The sequence below is a fragment of the Talpa europaea genome, assembly GCF_964194135.1.
Source record: "Talpa europaea genome assembly, chromosome: 3".
NCBI lineage: Eukaryota > Metazoa > Chordata > Mammalia > Eulipotyphla > Talpidae > Talpa > Talpa europaea.
In genome coordinates this window covers 51,454,059-51,472,284 of record NC_140069.1, presented here as the reverse complement: position 1 = coordinate 51,472,284, position 18,226 = coordinate 51,454,059, and the positions used below count along the sequence as shown (strand labels likewise).

Below are 18,226 nucleotides of genomic sequence, written 5' to 3'. Positions count from 1 at the left end.
AATTTTGTTGAACTAGGGAATCCAGGTTACCAGATATAACTCCCCCCTCATATGTAAATCCAAGAACTTGAAATTTAAAAGATGGATTGAACTATTCTCAGGAAAGTAAACAAGTTAATAAAAATCGCTGCTATGGTATTAGTTGATAGAAAAAAACAGAATTACTTTCCACTAAATCATATGTCCAACCAAATGAGGAGAAAAAGGAACAGAATGTTAGCTAATACAATTTTTTCCATATTTCTCCTTGCAGTTTTTTGTTCATACATTTATATTTATTAATGTGTCTAGCTGAACAAGAATTTTATTATCTAAAGAAATCTCCTTATCTCCTTAAGTATATATGGTTAGGGAAAAGCTGGTCTAAATATGAGACTGTATTTTCAGATCATATTTGTATTTCTGTATTTGTTTTTTTTTTTAAAGATTTATTTATTTATTTATACAAGCACTGGGTACAGTCAGAAGCGTGGGAGGGTGAGAGAATTCACCAGAGCCAGAGGGGAGAGCAGAGCAGGCAGACTGATGAAGTACACTGCTGAGGGGAGCAGCAGGCGGCAGGAGAGGTCTGCGCACCATGTGGGACCCTCGCCCAGCATCCGGGAATCGAACCGGTGCTGCAGAGGCTGCGGGCAGCTTCGCAGCCCAGTGCTCAACTGCTGCGCCACTGGGGAAGCCCTATTTGTTTTTTTGCTAACACTAAATGTCTCCTGTTTAAGTGATGCTGTGTTGGATATGAGATAATCGGCCAATTTACTGATATTGCTTGCTTGTAATGATCAATTTTTGATGATAGCTTTGAAATATTCAGCACACCTGTCATCTAACATATTAATAAATAGCTATTACTCTTTTTAGAATGGATCAACAATAAATTCTTCAGTTAATTGCTTCGACTGAACATTTTTACTAAATTACAGAACAATAATGATGGCGAAAACATTGATGACCCAGTTCATGTTTGGTTTTCCCAACTCACAGTACAGGTTCCATCAGAGCTGTTATCCCAGAAACGTGAGCGGGCCATGTGGAAGCCATATCTACTCCTCTGGGCCACAGGACAGGTCACAATATATTTATAAGCTTTCCCCAACTTAACCAAATGCACTAGGGATTGATCCACTATGCTTGGGGTCCATTGGTTAATGTTGATCTGATTGTAATCTTCACCACCCAAGATGCCATCTATACACTCTTTAACAATATTGTGGGCTTCATCAGCATTAAAGCCAACCCTGTCGTAGTGGCGGTGTTTCTCCTCCATGTCTGTCCCTAGTTTTTATTTTTTTATTTTATTTTTTTAAAGATTTATTTATTTTTATACAAGAACCGGGGTACAGGCCAGGTGCGTGGGAAGGTGAGAGGATTCACCAGAGACAGAGTGGGGAACAGAACAGGCAGAATGACCAAAGACACTGCTGAGGGGAGCAGCAGGCGAGATAGGAGAGGTCTGCCGCGTCATGTGGGATTCTCGCCGGTTGGCCAGGATCAAACCCATGTTGCAGAGGCTGCAGACAGATTCACAGCGCTGCGCTCTACCGCCTGCGCCACCGGGGAGGCCCCCTAGTTTTTATTTTTTGACATGGCAATAGGTATGAACAGTTTCCCACATCACTAAGTACTTCTCTAAAACTTTTTTTATGAAGTCAGAACTACCAGTCATTTCCTTTATGCCTTTCTCCTTTGCTTTGATGCTTGGATACATCTTTCTCACTTGGAAATCAGATATTTCTCCAAGTGATTTTCTTTACATTTTTTTATTTCAGTAATATTGCACTATAAAATTATATTAGTTTCAAGTGTGTATCAGTCCAGTGCATAAGTAAATGTCTGTATATTTACATTCAGTTCATGACTAAAAGTCCAATTCTAATGTTCACCATGAACAACTTACCCACTCCGTTTCGTCCTTCCCTCTGGTAATCACCAATTGGTCTTAGAGTCAAAAACTTCATTTTTGTTTTATTTAGTTCATTTGTTTATTTTGTTTCTTTATGTGCTACATGAATGAAATAATGATTTTCTCTCTCTGACTTATATCACCAAGCATAATACTCTAGGCCCATCTGTGCTGTTGCAAATGGCAGGACTTCATCCTTTTAAAAAATGCTGACTTGGCCTCCCTGGTAGCACAGAAGGTTGGGACACAGCCTGTGAAGCTGTCTGTAGCCGCTGCAGCTCGAGTTTGATCCATGACCGGGGAGATGCCCATGTGGCGCAGCAGACTTCTCCTGACTCGCCCGCTGCTCCCCTCAGCAGTGTACTTCGGTCAGTCTGCCTGTACTGTTCCCCACTCTGTCTCTGGTGAATCCTCTCACCACCACCCCCACCCCGCCCCTCTGGCCTGTGCTACAGTTCTTCTATGCATAAATGGTTAAATCTTAAAAAAGAAATTCTGACTGGCATCCCTTGTGTATCTATACAACATCTTTATCCAATCATCTGTCACTGAGCACTTAGGTTGTTTACAGCTTTTGGCTATTGTAAAGTTGCCGTGAACATGGGAGTGCACATATATCTTCAAATTAGTGTTTATGTATTGTTCAGATAAATACCCCTAAGTAGGATAACTGGAGCATAGCCTTTCTATTTTTTTAACCATTTTTTTTTTAAGATTTATTTTTATACAAGAGCTGGGGTATAGGCCAGAGGTGCAGGAGGGTAAGAGAATTCACCAGATACAGAGCCGGGAGCAGAACAGGCAGACGGACCAAAAGCACTGCAGAGGGGAGCAGCGGGCAAGACAGGAGAGGTCTGCCATGCCATGTGGGTTTCTCCCTGGCTGGCCAGGAATCGAACCGTGCTGCAGAGGCTGTGGACAGCTTCACAGTGCTGCGCTCAACTTGCTGCGCCACTGGGGAGGCCTGCATTTCTATTTTTGATTTTGAGGAATCTCCATACTGCTTTCCATAATGGCCATACCAATTTACATTCCTACAAGCAGTATAAGAGTTCTTGTTTTCCCACATCCTTTCCAACACTTGTTTCTTGTCTTTTGAGAATAGTCATTCTCATTGACATGAGGTGATACTTCATTTTTTAAAAAAGATTTATTTATGCATACAAGCTGGGGTATAGACCAGAGGTGGGGGCTGTAAGAGCATTTACCAGAGACAGAGTGGGGAGCAGAAATACACTGCTGAGGGGAGCAGTGGGTGAGACAGGACAGGTCTGTGTGCTGTGTGGGTCAGCTTCCTGGCAGGTGATCAAAATTGTGGTTCACTGGCTGCCAATAGCTTCATAGTGCTGAGATTTAACCCCTTGCACCACCAGGGAGGCCCCAATATCTCATTGTTTTGATTTGCATGTCCCTAATAAGAGATGATGTACATCTTTACATGTGCCTATCAGCCATCTGTTTGTTGTGTTTGGAGATGTGTCTATTCATATTTTCTGCTCATACTTTAATTATTGAGTTGTAAGTTCTTTGTATTTTTTGGATGTTAACCCCTTTTCTAATGTGTGATGTGCAAATATCTTTTCCCATTCAGTAGGACATCTTTTCATTTTTAAGATAGTTTCTTGAGGTGTGCAGAAGCTTTTCAGTTGATGTGTTCCCATTTGTTTATTTTCACTTTTGTTTCCCTTGCTAATGGTGTCAATCCCTATAGACATCTCTAAGGCTGATGTTGAGAAAGTATCACCTAAGTTTTCTTCTATAAATTTTGTGGGTTTGGTCTTGCATGCAAGTCTTTAATCCATTTTTAATTAGATTTTTAAAAAAGATTTATTTATGCATACAAGAACTTTGGCATAGGCAAGAGGTACAGGGGATGAGAGGATTCACCAGAGACAGAGTGGGGAACAGAACAAGCTGGTCTACTGAAATACACTGTTGAGGGGAGCAGGTCTGCTGCACCATGTGGGTAGCTCCATGGCTGGCCAGGGATCAAACTCATGCTGCAGAGGCTGCAGACAGCTTTACAGTGCTGTGCTTAACCCCTTGCGCCACCAGAGAGGCCCAGTTTTAAATTAGTTTTTGTGTATGGTGTTAGACAGTGGTCTAGTTTCATTCATTTGCATGTGGCTGTCTGTTTCCTCAACACCATTTATTGAGATCCTTTCCTTACTCCATTGTATGCTCTTGGCCCTTTTGTCATAAATTAGATATTTATGTAGTCTGGGTTTATTTCTGAGCTCTGGGTTTCTGTTTCATTGCTTTGTATGTTTTTCTTCCAATACCAAGCTATTTTGATTACTATCACTTTTTAGTAGTTTGAAGTTTGGGAGGCTGGCACTTCCTTTTTTTTTAAATTTCAGGGTGGTTTTTGCTATTTAGGGTCTTTTACAGTTCTCCCCCCACCCTTACGCCCATTTCCATGACTTTTTGGTACAATTTCTGTGAAGAATGCCATTGGGATTTTGGGAGGGATTGGATTTAATCTGTACATTATTTTAGGTAACATTATTTAAAAAGTGTTATTTCTTAAAATCCATGAGCCTGGAATAATTTTTTTCCCATTTTTTTGTGTGTTCTATTTCAACATTGTCTTATAGTTTTCAATGTACACTGAATTATTTTCAAAATATTCTATTTAGGAAGATTCTGGTTAAATTTGCCCAGCAATTTAGGACTATTTAGGCAATAATTAAGTGCTATACATAAATCTGTACCAGTTATCACCAACCATGGCTTGATATACTCAAGCTGGGAGACTGATAATTTAAAGTTCTTTAAAGTGAACCAAGCTCAAATTGTGTCATTCAGTTGGAGAGGATCCTGAGAAGTGAGGCAAATGCTATTCCATCTGCATTGACAAGAAAGAATTAAGTGGTCTTTCCACAATTAAAATGTGAGCTGCTGCTGTAACTTACATGGCTACTCTGTATATCAATATCACTTCCCCAAACTTGTGCCAGAACTTCACTGATGAACTGTTCAATATTCCATTTCTGCTCTTATCTCTACTTAGCAGATTAAGTAATACCAACCAACAAGAAGAGTACTTAGAAACAACTTTGTTACGATGGGCAGAAATCACTGGAATTTATTCCTGGAGATTTGCTGTCCAAATTAAGCACGTGAATCATGTATTCATTCATTTTGGCTGCTTACTCAATAGTTTTTACTTTTCATTAGTGATTATTTCATTATTTTGTATCATAAAACCAGGTTGAATGAGAGCAGAGTATTTGATGTACCACCTCTACTTCCCCTTCCCCCCTTACCTCCTTATTATGCACATTATATTATATACTATATTATGCCTTATATAGTACCTGCTAAGAAGTTATCAATAAGTCAATATTACTTATTGAAAAAAATTAATGCATTTCTCCTGCTTAATCTGGTGGTGGTTTGGCTTATTTTCTTCAATGATACTGTCAACACATCAACTGATGCTCCTCCAATTTCATTGACATCATCATTCTCCTGGGTAAAGAGCATACAATAGAGCAAGGAATGTCTTTAATAAACCTTGTTAGGAAAACTGAACATCTGTATGCAAAAGAATGAACAAAGGATTACATTTTATTTAACTATTCATCAGTTGATAGGCATTTGGGTTGTTTCTACATTTTATTATTTAATTTTTTTATTTTTTAAAATATTTATTTATTTATTTATACAAGCACAGGGGTACAGTCAGAAGCACGGGAGGGTGAGAGAATTCTCCAGAGTGGAGAGCAGAACAGGTAGACTGACGAAGTACACTGCTGAGGGGAGCAGCGGGCGGCAGGAGAGGTCTGCACGCCATGTGGGACCCTCGCCCTGTGGCCGGGGATAGAACCAGCGCTGCAGAGGCTGCGGGCAGCTTTACAGCCCAGCGCTCAACCACTGCACCACCAGGGAGGCCCATTTCTACATTTGAGATTAGTATGAATATGCTGCTGTGTACATTCACATACACGTTTCTGTGTGATATATTATTTTTAATTCTCTTGCTTATAAAGACAGGACTGGAATTTGTGGGTCACATAGTAACTCACATATTTAACTTTTTGAGGAATTAATAAAATGTTCTTAATCTGCTTGTTATCTTGATAGTTCTTTTGCTTTTTAGTTTTTAAGTACATTACTTCTAAGCTTTCTGAATATTACTTTTCACAATCTCTACTTTTTGTCTATTTTCTTTGTTTCCCCTGCCCTTTATTCACCCTCAGGTTTAAAATCATTTATTTACCTGTAAATACCTGTTCACTGTTGCAGAAAGATAAGGTCTAACATTTATATATTTATCTGTTTCCTTCTCCTTATATAGATATTCTAGTTTTCTTTTTTTGATGAATTTAGAGTCTGTATCATACCTCTTGGCCTATGATAAGGTTAAGTCTACTTTATCACCAGAAGGTAGTGTTTCCTAAAGCTCTTTTTTGGTTTCATGGTGAAGGGGCATGTATAGTACATATTTCAACAGTAAGATCATGTGATTACTTTACTCGTTCCCTCTTGCCCAAAAAGCCCCACTATGCCACAGTAATGACTTTGTTAACCTACTATAAACAAGCAATTACCAAGAGAATTATTTTGCAATCCAAGTGCACCTCCACTTGTTTTCTTATTTTGCTTATAATATATAAAACTGTGTGATATGAATCCTAGGAAAAAGAGCGGTGGCAAGTATTGCAACCAGAAAAGTAATGACTGCATTTTTCAACATAATTAAATGGTTTTAAAATAAAGGATAAAAATCCTTCATCTTCCATATAGTGCACTTAAAGTCTGCCAATCAGCAGTTACATTTTCATATAATGCCAATTAACAGCTATATATTGAAACAATGAATTCATTTATACAATCCAAAAAGCCAGAATAATCAAGGATACCTTATGTGTCATTTAAGCCAGGTAGCTTGCTTCTGTACAACTGTTTTCTGGTCTTTGTGTTTCCAAAATAAAAAACAAAGGACATTCATGGAAGCACCCACTAACTTGGAGTGGGGACCAGAAGTGGAAGTGGTGCCCAGCACATGGCATTGGTTAGTCAAGCTGGCAGAAAACAAGAGGAACTAGTGGAGCCTAAGCTATGGCTCCACTCATGGCTTACCATGGCATTTAGTCAGGGGCAGGTGGTGATGATTATATAGCAGGGAAGAGAGAGCAAGGATGAAATTGCCTCTGATTCTCTAGGCAAGAGAATGAAACCCAGGAATATGGAGACGTGGTTATTAATTTTATACTACATTTTTTATTTTGAAATAAATGAAGCTTTGCATGTAATAATGAGAATTAATACAGAGAAAATACACTATAAGACCATATTACACTATAACCTTATAAAATGTTACCACTGGGAGAAAATGGTTTACCTTCTTTCCCCTAGTGGTAACATCTTAAAAGACCATAGTGTAATAAGGGTATTGACATTAATACTGTTAAGATACTTTCCTCCCTACAAGTTTCCCTTGTGTTATCCTTTTATAGTCATGTGGACTTTATTCTCACTTCTATCTCTCCTTAACTCCAAAAAAAACCACTAATCTGTTCTCCATTGCTATAATTTTTATGATTGACTTTACCCATTTTTTTATTTCTATCAAGGTAGCATTGGTTTATAGTACCATACATGATCCAGAGGTTTAGGATTATACCTCTTAGGATGTATATAACCACATCATACCCACCACCAAGGCACCCATAATCCACCAATGTCTACTGGGCCTCCTCCACACCCTACTCTCCAACCTGCCCCCTTCTCTATAGCCTCAATTCTACACATAGACTTCTAGGGGTTGTTAATGGTTAGTTTCTGTCAGTTCCTTTGTTTTGTTTTTCTGTATTCCACATACAAGGAAGGCCATTTGATATTTGTCTTTTTCCTTCTAGTTTATTTCACTTAGTATAATCTCCTCCAGTTCCATCCATGTTGTTGCAAATGGAATCTTTTATTGTTTGTTTTATAATAGTAGTATTTCATTGTGTATATACAGTACATCTTCCTAACCCACTCACTTATCCTCGGGCACTTAGGCTGTTTCCATAACTTGGCTACTGCAAACAGTGCTGCAGTGAACACAGGAGTGCATATATCCTTTTGAATTAGTGTTTATACTTTCTTTGGGTAGATACCTAGAAGTGGAATTGCTAGATCTTATATTAAATCTATTTTAGAATTTTGGAAAACTTCCATATTTTTCTCCATTGAGGCTGGATCAGTCTATATTTCCACAACAGTGTATGAGGGTTCACTAGCACTTGATAATTCTGGACTTTTTGATGTGGGCCTTTCTCATGTATGTGTGATAGTATCTCACTGTGGTTTTTATTTAAACTTCCCACATGATAAGTGATATTTCATGTGCCTTTGGATCATCTGTATGTTTCTTTGGAGAAGTGTCTATTTAGCTTTATTATCCATTTTGACTGAGTTTTGTTTTTGTTGAATCCTGTAGATCTTGGTTATCAGTACTTTGTCAGATGCTTGGCATGAAAATATTTCCTCCCATTCAGAAGGGTTCTTTTTGTTTAAATGAGTTTCTTTCTTTCTTTCTTTTTTTTTTTTTTTTTTTAATAAAACATTCCAAACTTTTTTTTTAAAGATTTATTTATTTATTTATACAAGCACTGGGTACAGTCAGAAGCGCGGGAGGGTGAGAGAATTCACCAGAGCCAGAGTGGGGAGCAGAGCAGGCAGAAGGACCGAAGTACACTGCTGAGAGGAGCAGCGGGCGGCAGGAGAGGTCTGCGCGCCATGTGGGACCCTCCTCCAGTGGCCGGGGAGCAGCCAGGGATCGAACTGGCGCTGCAGAGGCTGCAGGCAGCTTCGCAACCAGCGCAACCCAGCACTCAACCGCTGCGCCACCGGGGAGGCCCATCTTTCTTTCTTTTTTTTAATATTTATTTATTTATTTATTTATACAAGCATTGGGTACAGGCAGAAATGCGGGAGGGTGAGAGAATTCACCAGAGCGGGAAGCAGAGCAGGCAGAAGGACCGAGACACACTGCTGAGGGGAGCAGAGGGTGCAGGAGAGGTCTGCGCACCATGTGGGACCCTCCTCCGGTGGTGGGGGAGCAGCTGGGGATCGAACCAGCGTTGCAGAGGCTGCGGGCAGTTTTGCAACCCAGTGCTCAACCGCTGCGCCACCTGGGAGGCCCCTAAATGACAGTTTCTTTTACTGTGCAGGTTATCCTTGTAGCAAATCTAACAGGAAAATCTTTCAGCTTTTCACAATTAAGTGTGATGTTAGCTATGGGCTTGTCATATGTGGCCTTTGTTGTACCAAGGCATGTTCTTCCTGTGCTTATTTTTGAGGGGTTTTTCATAAATGAATGTTGAATCTTATCAAATGCTTTCTCTACATCTACTGATATAGTCTCTGATTTTTCTCTTTCCTTTTGTTGATGTGGTGAATTACATTCATCGATTTTCAGATATTGAACCATCCTGTGTCCCAGCAATATATTTCATTGGTCATAATGTATGATCATTTTATAATAGTGAATAATTTGGTTAGCTAAGATTTTGTTCAGGATTTTTGCATTTATCTCCATCAAGGGTATTAGTCTGTAATTATTTTTTTTTGTGTGTGTGTGTGATGACTTTGCCTGCTTTTGGTATCAGGGTAACATTGGCCTTGTAAAATGTGTTTAGATGCATTGCCTCTTTCTCAATTTTTGGACAGACCCTGAGAAGTATAGTTCATCTTTGGAGTATGGTTGAACTGATTAGGAAAGCTGTCTGGTCCTCACCTTTTGGTTTTCAGCAGATTTTTGGTTACTATTTCAATTTTCTTATTGGTCTACTCAGGTTTTGTATTTCTTTGTTAGTTTTGGACGATTGTGTATTTCTAAGAATTTGTCCCTTTTTCTTAGGTTATTCAACTTACTACAAGTCTAGTGTACACAAACCACTTCAACTTCTGTTTGGGAAGGCCTTTTTTCCTTATATCAAAAGGAGAGTCTTGCAGGATATAATCTTGGGTGGAAAATTATATCTTTAAGTATTTTAAATATGTCATTGTCTCCTTACCCATGTTTCCTCAGAGAAGACTGATGTAAACTTGATGGGAGTACCTCTATAGGTTACCTGCTTTTTCCCCTGTGGCCATTTTTTTTTCTTTGTCGTGAACTCTTGGTGGTTTCATGACTATGTGTCTTTCTGTATCACACTGCATTTAATTAACCAGCTGTTCTTTTAGCTTCATGGATTTGTATATATTGTTCCTTCCCCAGGTTTGGGAAGTTTTTCTCTATTATTTCTTTGAATAAATTGTCTCTTCCTTTCTGTCTCCTCTCCTTTATCTTTATGTTGCCTTCCTAATGTAGTCAGATAGTTCCTGAAGTGTTTTCATTTTTTTCTTTGTATTTTTCTCCTTTCACCTCAGATTTTTGTGCATTTTTATCTTCAAGGTCACTGATTTGATTCACCATTTGGTCTATTCTGTTTTCATAGCTTTCCGCAGAATTAAAAAAACCCTCCTCTATTGATCTTTTTATATCCTGTAACTCCCTTAATTTTCTTATTTCAATCTTAAGTTTCTACTTTTTGTTGATTTTATTTCTCATGACAATCTTTTTTTTTTTAATTTTGTATGTCTTTGATTAGTTTTTCAGAGTTCTCTTACATCGTTTTGACTTGCTTTTTTGCCTTTTCTTCCATTTCTTTTGATATTTATCATGGCAATTTTGAACTCTGTATCTGATAGAAGATAAAATCTCCCATGTCTTTGTGGTTGGATTATGGAGAGTTGTTCTTTCCTTGTGTCATATTCCCTTGAGGTCCCAAGTTGCCATATGCATGGTTTCTTGTTGGCCCACGTCGCTGTCTCAGATCTTAGTGATTTAAACTACTTCTACTTTTCCTGTAGTATGCTGTGGTTTTTGTGATTTCAGATGTGTGGGCTTTCTGAGCTCTGTATGTTATGAGACCTGATTTTGCAGCTGATGAATTAGGTGGGGTAGGGACTTGGATGGGTCAAGTTGCTGCTCTGAATGCTCTGGGGAATGGGTTTGTTCATTTTTATGGCAGCACTAAAAGTCTTCCTCTTTGGGCTTCTAAACCTGAGACTATGCTGCCTCTGTGCATTCTCAATAAACTTCACAATGTCAGTACCAGTGCTGAGGGATGGGACAAGAGCATAACCAAGCACAATATCACTATTTCTTTTAGTGGGGACCTGGCACACTGGGAGTACCCCAGCTCCTCTACATGTATTTCCTCTCAAATATTTATGTCCACACCCATATGCTCTTCCCTCCCTAAGGCTGACAGCAAATTGGCACCAGTTGCTGATATGTATGGCAGCCACCCACCCCCAAATATCGCCTTAAGGCTTCTCTTTTCACCCACCTCTTGTTCACTGAAGCATGAATCTGTTTGCCCCTTCTGGTGTAGCCTGTCTGGTCTCTGATGTCCACGAGGTGTTCCAGTTTTACTCCAAGTCACAGGACTCTCTGGGTGTAGTACTCCACTGGTGAACCTAGATGATCCTCTGGGGAGTGAAGCAAGGAACCTCATCTAACCTACATTTCTATGATTTTATTGCACTAAGAATACTCTATAAGTGAAATCATGCAGTATGCATCTACTTTGGATTGGTTTTTCATTAAGCATATTTTCTGGAGAATCATTCAGGTTGTTGTATGTTTCCATTGCTTATTCCTTTTTATTGCTGAGATGTTTTTCATGGTATGTATGTACTATAGTTGTTTGTCTTTCAGCCATTCAAGGATATCTGGATTGTTTCCAGTTTTTGGCCAATAAAACTGCTATAAACAATCACGTATAGGTTTTTGAGCAAACGTATTTTTCTCACATAAATGCCAAGAGTAAAATTACTGTGTCGTATGGCATTTGTGTATCTAGTTTTATTATTTTTCTGTGGGAAAATTATTGCTTTTTAATGAGAATACATCTGAAATATTTTTGTCATTGTATTTTTTATTGAGGAAACTAGTTTACTTTAATTTTTATTGATTTCCATTGGTTTACAACACTGTATGATTCGGAGGTATAGGGTCAGACCTCTTCAGGTGTTACCATACTACACCCACCATGAAAGAAACTGGTAATTATTTTCAAGTTATTTGAACATTTTGCCATGTATAAATAATCCAGTTTTTCTATATCCTCCCAACATTTGGTGGTGGTGTCTATTTACTAGAAAGGCTAAAGTTAATCATTTATATAGACATTTTCTAATTGGATTGCCTGCTTTTTATTGTCAAGTTTTAGTATATATACTGCAAATATTAGTCCTTTATCAGATATGTGATATGCATATGTTCTCCCATTTGTCTTTGGGTCTTTTTTTTCCTTATGGAAGTTTAATTGTTACAGCTTCATTTGTTGAAAAGTCATTCTTTCCTCCTGGAATTGATTTCACATCTTTGTAAAAAATAAGGGGCTTATTTTTATAGGTCTGTTTCTGGTCCTATAGTCTGTTCCATTTATCTCCATCTATCCTTTTACCAACATCATACAATTTTGATTACTATAGCTATATGTCTTGAAACGATGTAGCATTCCTTTTCAAAATAGTTTTAGCTCATCTAGTTCCTTTCTCTTTCCATGTAAACTTTACAATAATCATATATACACTACAAAAAGTCTTTCTGGGATCTGTGTATCAGTTTGGGGAAAATGATAACTTTAATGACTCTTCCAATGAATACTATTATGTCTAAAATTTATTTACATTTTCTTGAACTATTTTACCAGTGTTTTATAGTTTTCAGTATATGAGCCCTATATTTTGTTAGATTAACTTCTAAGTATTCATCTTGTTAATTGTAAATGGCATTTTAAGTTTGACTGTCCATGTGGTCACTGCTAATCTATAGAAATACTATTGATTTCTGTATGTTTGCCTTATGGCCTTGGTGAACCAACATACATATTATGTACATTCTGTATAGACTATCATGTCCTCTACAGGTAAAAAATTTATTCTTTCTAATTTGTATGCCTTGTCTTTTCTTGCCTGTTGTATTGACTAGAACTCCAGATTTATGCTAATTAAAAATGGCAAGAGTAGATGTCCTTCCCTTGTTCTGATCTTAGGGGAAAGCATTTAGTTATTTACCATTAAGTGTAATGTTTACTGTGGGATTGTTGGATACTGCTTATAAAGTTGAGCACATTCTCCTCTAATTCCTTTTATTCTGTTTTTATTATGAATACATGTTGAATTTTATCAAATGCCTTTTCTGTATCAATTGATACAATTATGTGATTTTTTCACCCTTTAGCTTAATATGGTAGTTTACATTAATTTGCAAACACTGAACCAGACTTGCATCCTAGAAATAAACCCCACTTAGCCATTATTTATTAATTTAATAGATAGCTAAATTCTAATTTATAATACTTTGTTATGGATTTTTGAATCTAGTTTCATGAAAGATATTAGTCTCCAGGTTTCATTTTTTTTTTTTCTATCTTCTTCACATGATTTTAGTATCAGGTAATACTAGAATTGGAAGTGTTTTCTATTTTTGGAAATATTGTCTACAATTTGTTTTCTTTAAACATTTGGTAGAATTTTACAGTGAAACTGTTATAGGGTAGCCCCAATACAAAACAGAGTGCCTGACTGTGGGTCCTCACCTGTGCGCTTAAAAGGACTTATCAGGGCCTCCCCGGTGGCACAGCGGTTGAGCGCTGGGTTGTGAAGCTGCCCGCGGCCTCTGCGGCGCCAGTTCGATCCCCGGCTGCTCCCCGGGCACTGGAAGAGGGTCCCACATGGCGCGCAGACCTCTCCTGCCGCCCGCTGCTCCCCTCAGCAGTGTACTTCGGTCCTTCTGCCTGCTCTGCTCCCTGCTCTGGCTCTGGTGAATTCTCTCACCCCCCGCGCGCTTCTGACTGTACCCAGTGCATGTATAAACAAAACAAACAAACAAACAAATAAAAAAAAAAAAAAGGACTTATCAATGCTCTACTGTAGGCACACACAAAAGGTTAATAAAAGGTTTATTTACAAGGGAAGGGCAAATGAGGAAATGTACAGCTCAGGGAGAAACGTGGGAGACAAAGTTTTAAATGCGTCCTACCTGATCCGCTGATCTGGAATCCCAAATGGCGCTCTGAAAGCTGGCCACGAGCCAGGAGCCGTGAAGCCAGGAGGCGAGCAACAGAGGGAGAGACCCCAAGGCCCACGTGTTTGGTTTTCATACCCAACCTGGCTGCTTAACTCCACCCTCAGGTCCCAGTCACCTTCCCTTTGGTGGTGACGGGATTTGTCTTTCCCAATGTCTTGATGACTTTGGTCTGGAGTGGGGGTGGGGTCCACAAAGCCTGTATGGGATTAGCTCAGAACATCCTTTCCCCCTAATAAAACCATTTGGAATGTGTATGTATAAATAAAATTTTAATATCATGAACTGAGTGTCCTAGAGCTTTGTTAGCTGGTTCTTGAAAACACCACCAACAAAGCTATTTGTTTCAATGATTTTCCTCATTTCCCTAATAAATAATCCATTTGTATTATTTCTTCCTGCTTGCTTTGGGCTTATTTTCTATTCTTTTCCTAGATTCTTGAAGTAAGAGCTTAAACAATTGTTCTGAGACTTTTTTCTCTAATGTATGCTTTTAGTGCTATAATTTTACTTCTTGACAGTGTACCATAAATTCTGATCTGTTGTATTCTATTTTCATTCAGTTCAATTTTAAAAATTTCCTTTATTTTATCTTAGAATGCACATTCTTTTTTAGTCCTATGGAACACATACTAACAGTGATCTAAAATGTTGGCCGTTGAATTCCATATTATACTTGATGATTTTCTTTCTAAATATTCTGTTGGTTATTAACTTATACCAAATTATTGATATAATAACAGATAGATTTTAAGTGCCCATTATATTCTAAGTACTCTGTACATTTTACATGCATTTAATTCTCCCAATAACCCAATGTGTTACATACTGTTATTTTCCCTATTTTATTAAGGTTCAGAGATGTTAAATGACTTTCCTACCCAGATCGTATAGTTAGCAAATGGCAGAACTGGCATTTGAACATAGAATTGTGTTACTTCTAAATGTGTGTGCATAACTTCTATGCAATCTTTTGTTTGCGCTGGATTCTAGAACTTGATAAATTATCCTCCAGTTTACATTTGAGTAAGGATGCAGAGATTATAGTGGTGATTGTGGGGAAAATTCCATCAGGATGTGGTAGGCAGTCTCTAAGGTGGATGCCAAAGACTCCTGCCTCTTGGCACTCATGCTCTCATGTAATGCTCTCACCTTTCATATGGTCTGGACCTAGCGATTCACTTCTTAGGAACAGAATATTGCAAAATGATCAGATGTCACTTCTTAGATTAAGTTACAAAGAGACTGGTTTCCATCTTTGGCCTGCTCTCTCTTATTTCCTCACCTTCTCTGAGGGAAGTAAACTACTTCTAACAATTATCATACATGACTCTTCCTTTTTTTGTGGTTACACTATGTACTTGGAAATTTAGCTTGAGCTGTAGGCTGTTGTATATGGCTGTACAGTTTGTGTACTATAAAAATCCAGATAATTCACCATGACCAAGTAGGATTCATTCCAGGGACACAGGATGGTTTAACATCTGAAAATCAATCAACGTTATCCAATACATCAACAAAAAGAAATATAAAAACCATATGATAATATCAATAGATGCTGAGAAAGCTTTCGACAAAGTGCAACACCCATTCATGATAAAAGCCCTTGAAATTCTTGGGATACAAGGAACATACCTCAACATCATAAAGGCCATCTATGACAAGCCAACAGCCAGTATCATTCTCAATGGTGAAAAGCTGAAAGCAATTCCATTAAGATCTGGAACAAGACAAGGATGTCCACTCTCACCACTGCTTTTCAATATAATATGGAAGTCCTAGCCAGAGCAATAAGACAAGAGAAAGACATACAAGGAATCCAAATAGGAAAAGAAGAAGTCAAACTATCACTATTTGCAGATGATATGATAATATACATAGAGAACCCCAAAAATGCCACAGAAAAACTAATTCAACTCATCAATCAATTCAGTAAAGTGGCAGGATACAAAATCAACACGCAAAAGTCAGTAGCCTTCCTATACACAAACAATAAATCTGAAGAAGAAGAAATAAAAAAAAATCCCTTTTATTATCGAAACAAAAAAAATCAAATATTTGGGAATAAATCTAACAAAAGAGGTAAAGGACCTATACAAAGAAAACTATAAAACACTGTTAAAAGAAATAGAAGAAGACACAAAGAAATGGAAAGACATCCCCTGCTCATTGGATTGGAAGAATAAACATTATTAAAATGGCCATCCTACCAAAAGCAATATACAGATTCAGTGCTATTCCAATCAAAATTTCAATGTCATTCTTCAAAGAAATAGAACAATTATTGATGAAATTCATATGGAATCACAAAAAAACCCCGAATAGCCAAAGCTCTCCTGAAACAAAAAGAAGGAAATGGAGGCATCACACTCCCAGACTAAACTATACTACAAAGCCATAATCATCAAAACTGCATGGTATTGGAACAAGAACAGACATACAGACCAATGGAATCGAATAGAAAATCCAGAAATAAACCCACAGATTTATGGTCAACTAATCTTTGACAAAGGAGCAAAGACTATGCATTGGAACAAAGAAAGTTTGTTCAATAAATGGTGCTGGGAAAACTGGGTTGCTACATGCAAAAGAATGAAGCTTGACCACTACCTCACACCATACACAAAAATCAACTCAAAATGGATTAAAGAACTAGACATAAGACCTGAAACCATAAAATATATAGAAGGAAATATAGGCGAAACACTACGGGATTTGCACATTAAAGACATCTTTACAGACACATCACCCAAAGCAGTGATAGTGAAGGCAAAGATAAACAGCTGGGACTACATCAAATTAAAGAGCTTCTGCACAGTAAAAGAGACAATAACAAAAACAAAGAGAAACCCCACCAACTGGGAGAACATTTTTGCACCCAACACTAATGATAAAGGACTGATCACAAAAATCTGCAAAGAGCTGATGAGACTCAACAACAACAAAGAAAATAATCCAGCCCAAAAATGGGCAGAAGAGCTAAAAAGAAACTTCTCTGAAGAGGAAATGCAAATGGCCAACAGGCATATGAAAAAATGTTCAACATCACTTGTAATCAGGGAAATGCAAATCAAAACTACCATGAGATACCATCTTACACCAGTGAGAATGGCACATATTAAAAAAACTAGCAACAGCAAATGTTGTCGAGGTTGTGGAAAAAAGGAACTCTTCTACACTGTTGGTGGGAGTGCAAACTGGTCCAACCACTATGGAGAGCTGTGTGGAGATTTCTGGACCTACTAAACATAGAGCTTCCATATGATCCAGCAATTCCACTCCTAGGTATTTACCCAAAGGACACAGAAACGTCAATTCCAAAGAACACCTGCACCCCTATGTTTATAGCAGCACTATTTACAATAGCTAAGCTTTGGAAACAGCCCAAATGCCCAAAAATAGATGACTGGATCAAGAAGATGTGGTACATATATACCATGGAATATTACTCAGCATTCAAAAAAGATAAACACATGCAATTTGCAGCAACATGGATGGCGCTGGAAGGGATCATGCTCAGCGAAATAAGCCAAAAAGAAAAAGAAAAATACCGGATGGTCTCACTCATAGCAGGAATCTAGAAAACTTAAATAAGGGACCAGGAAAATGAATAACTATAAGAAAGTGAAAATCAAAATCAACAAAAAACTATGAACCAGAGACACTTTTTGGGGGGTGGTGGGCGGGAGGGGAGGGATTGGGGTCAGAATGGGGTTTGCAATTGTATGGGGGAATATAAAAATAAAATTTATTATTTAAAAAAAAATCCAGGTGGTACCATTCATATTCTGAGATGACTTTTTTTATATATAGAGTATGCTTACATTGTTGTATTTGCTTTGGGGGTTATAGGTACAAATTTCTACAAATGCATATTTTCATATTCTTCCTAAACTACCATCCTCCTCCTCTGTTTTGCAGTCAGATGTTAAGAGTTTATTATTGGTTTGGTTTTGACTGATGCTTTTTTTTTTCTCTATATTCCACATATAAGTTGTCTTTCTTCTTCTGAGTTATTTCACTTAGCAAATGGCAAGAGTCCATATTTTTAGATAGCTGAATAGTACTCCATATATATGTACTCCATATGTATATACATATATGTGTGTATGTGAACATTTTTCCGATCTGCTCCTCTGTCCTTGGGCTGTTTCTATAACTTAGCTATTTTAAATAGGGCTGTAATTAGCATACAAATACACATATCCCTTCAAATTAGTGTTTTTCTGTGTAGAAACCCAGGAGTG

General features: G+C 37.9%; 2 protein-coding genes across 2 annotated transcripts in view; both read right to left on the bottom strand.

The window, feature by feature from the left end:
• Positions 1–18,226, bottom strand: part of CPA6 (carboxypeptidase A6) — a gene marked incomplete at both ends in the record, with an annotated part of 280,492 nt that overhangs the window by 55,992 nt on the left and 206,274 nt on the right. The gene's annotated exons all lie outside the window — the stretch shown is intronic.
• LOC311168745 (dynein light chain Tctex-type 3-like) lies at positions 956–1,402 on the bottom strand (the record flags this gene model as incomplete). The annotated part of the gene is made up of 1 exon (XM_084230453.1): positions 956–1,402. Exon 1 carries the CDS (start codon positions 1,262–1,264, stop codon positions 956–958), a length of 309 nt encoding a protein of 102 aa, XP_084086579.1. The 5' UTR covers positions 1,265–1,402.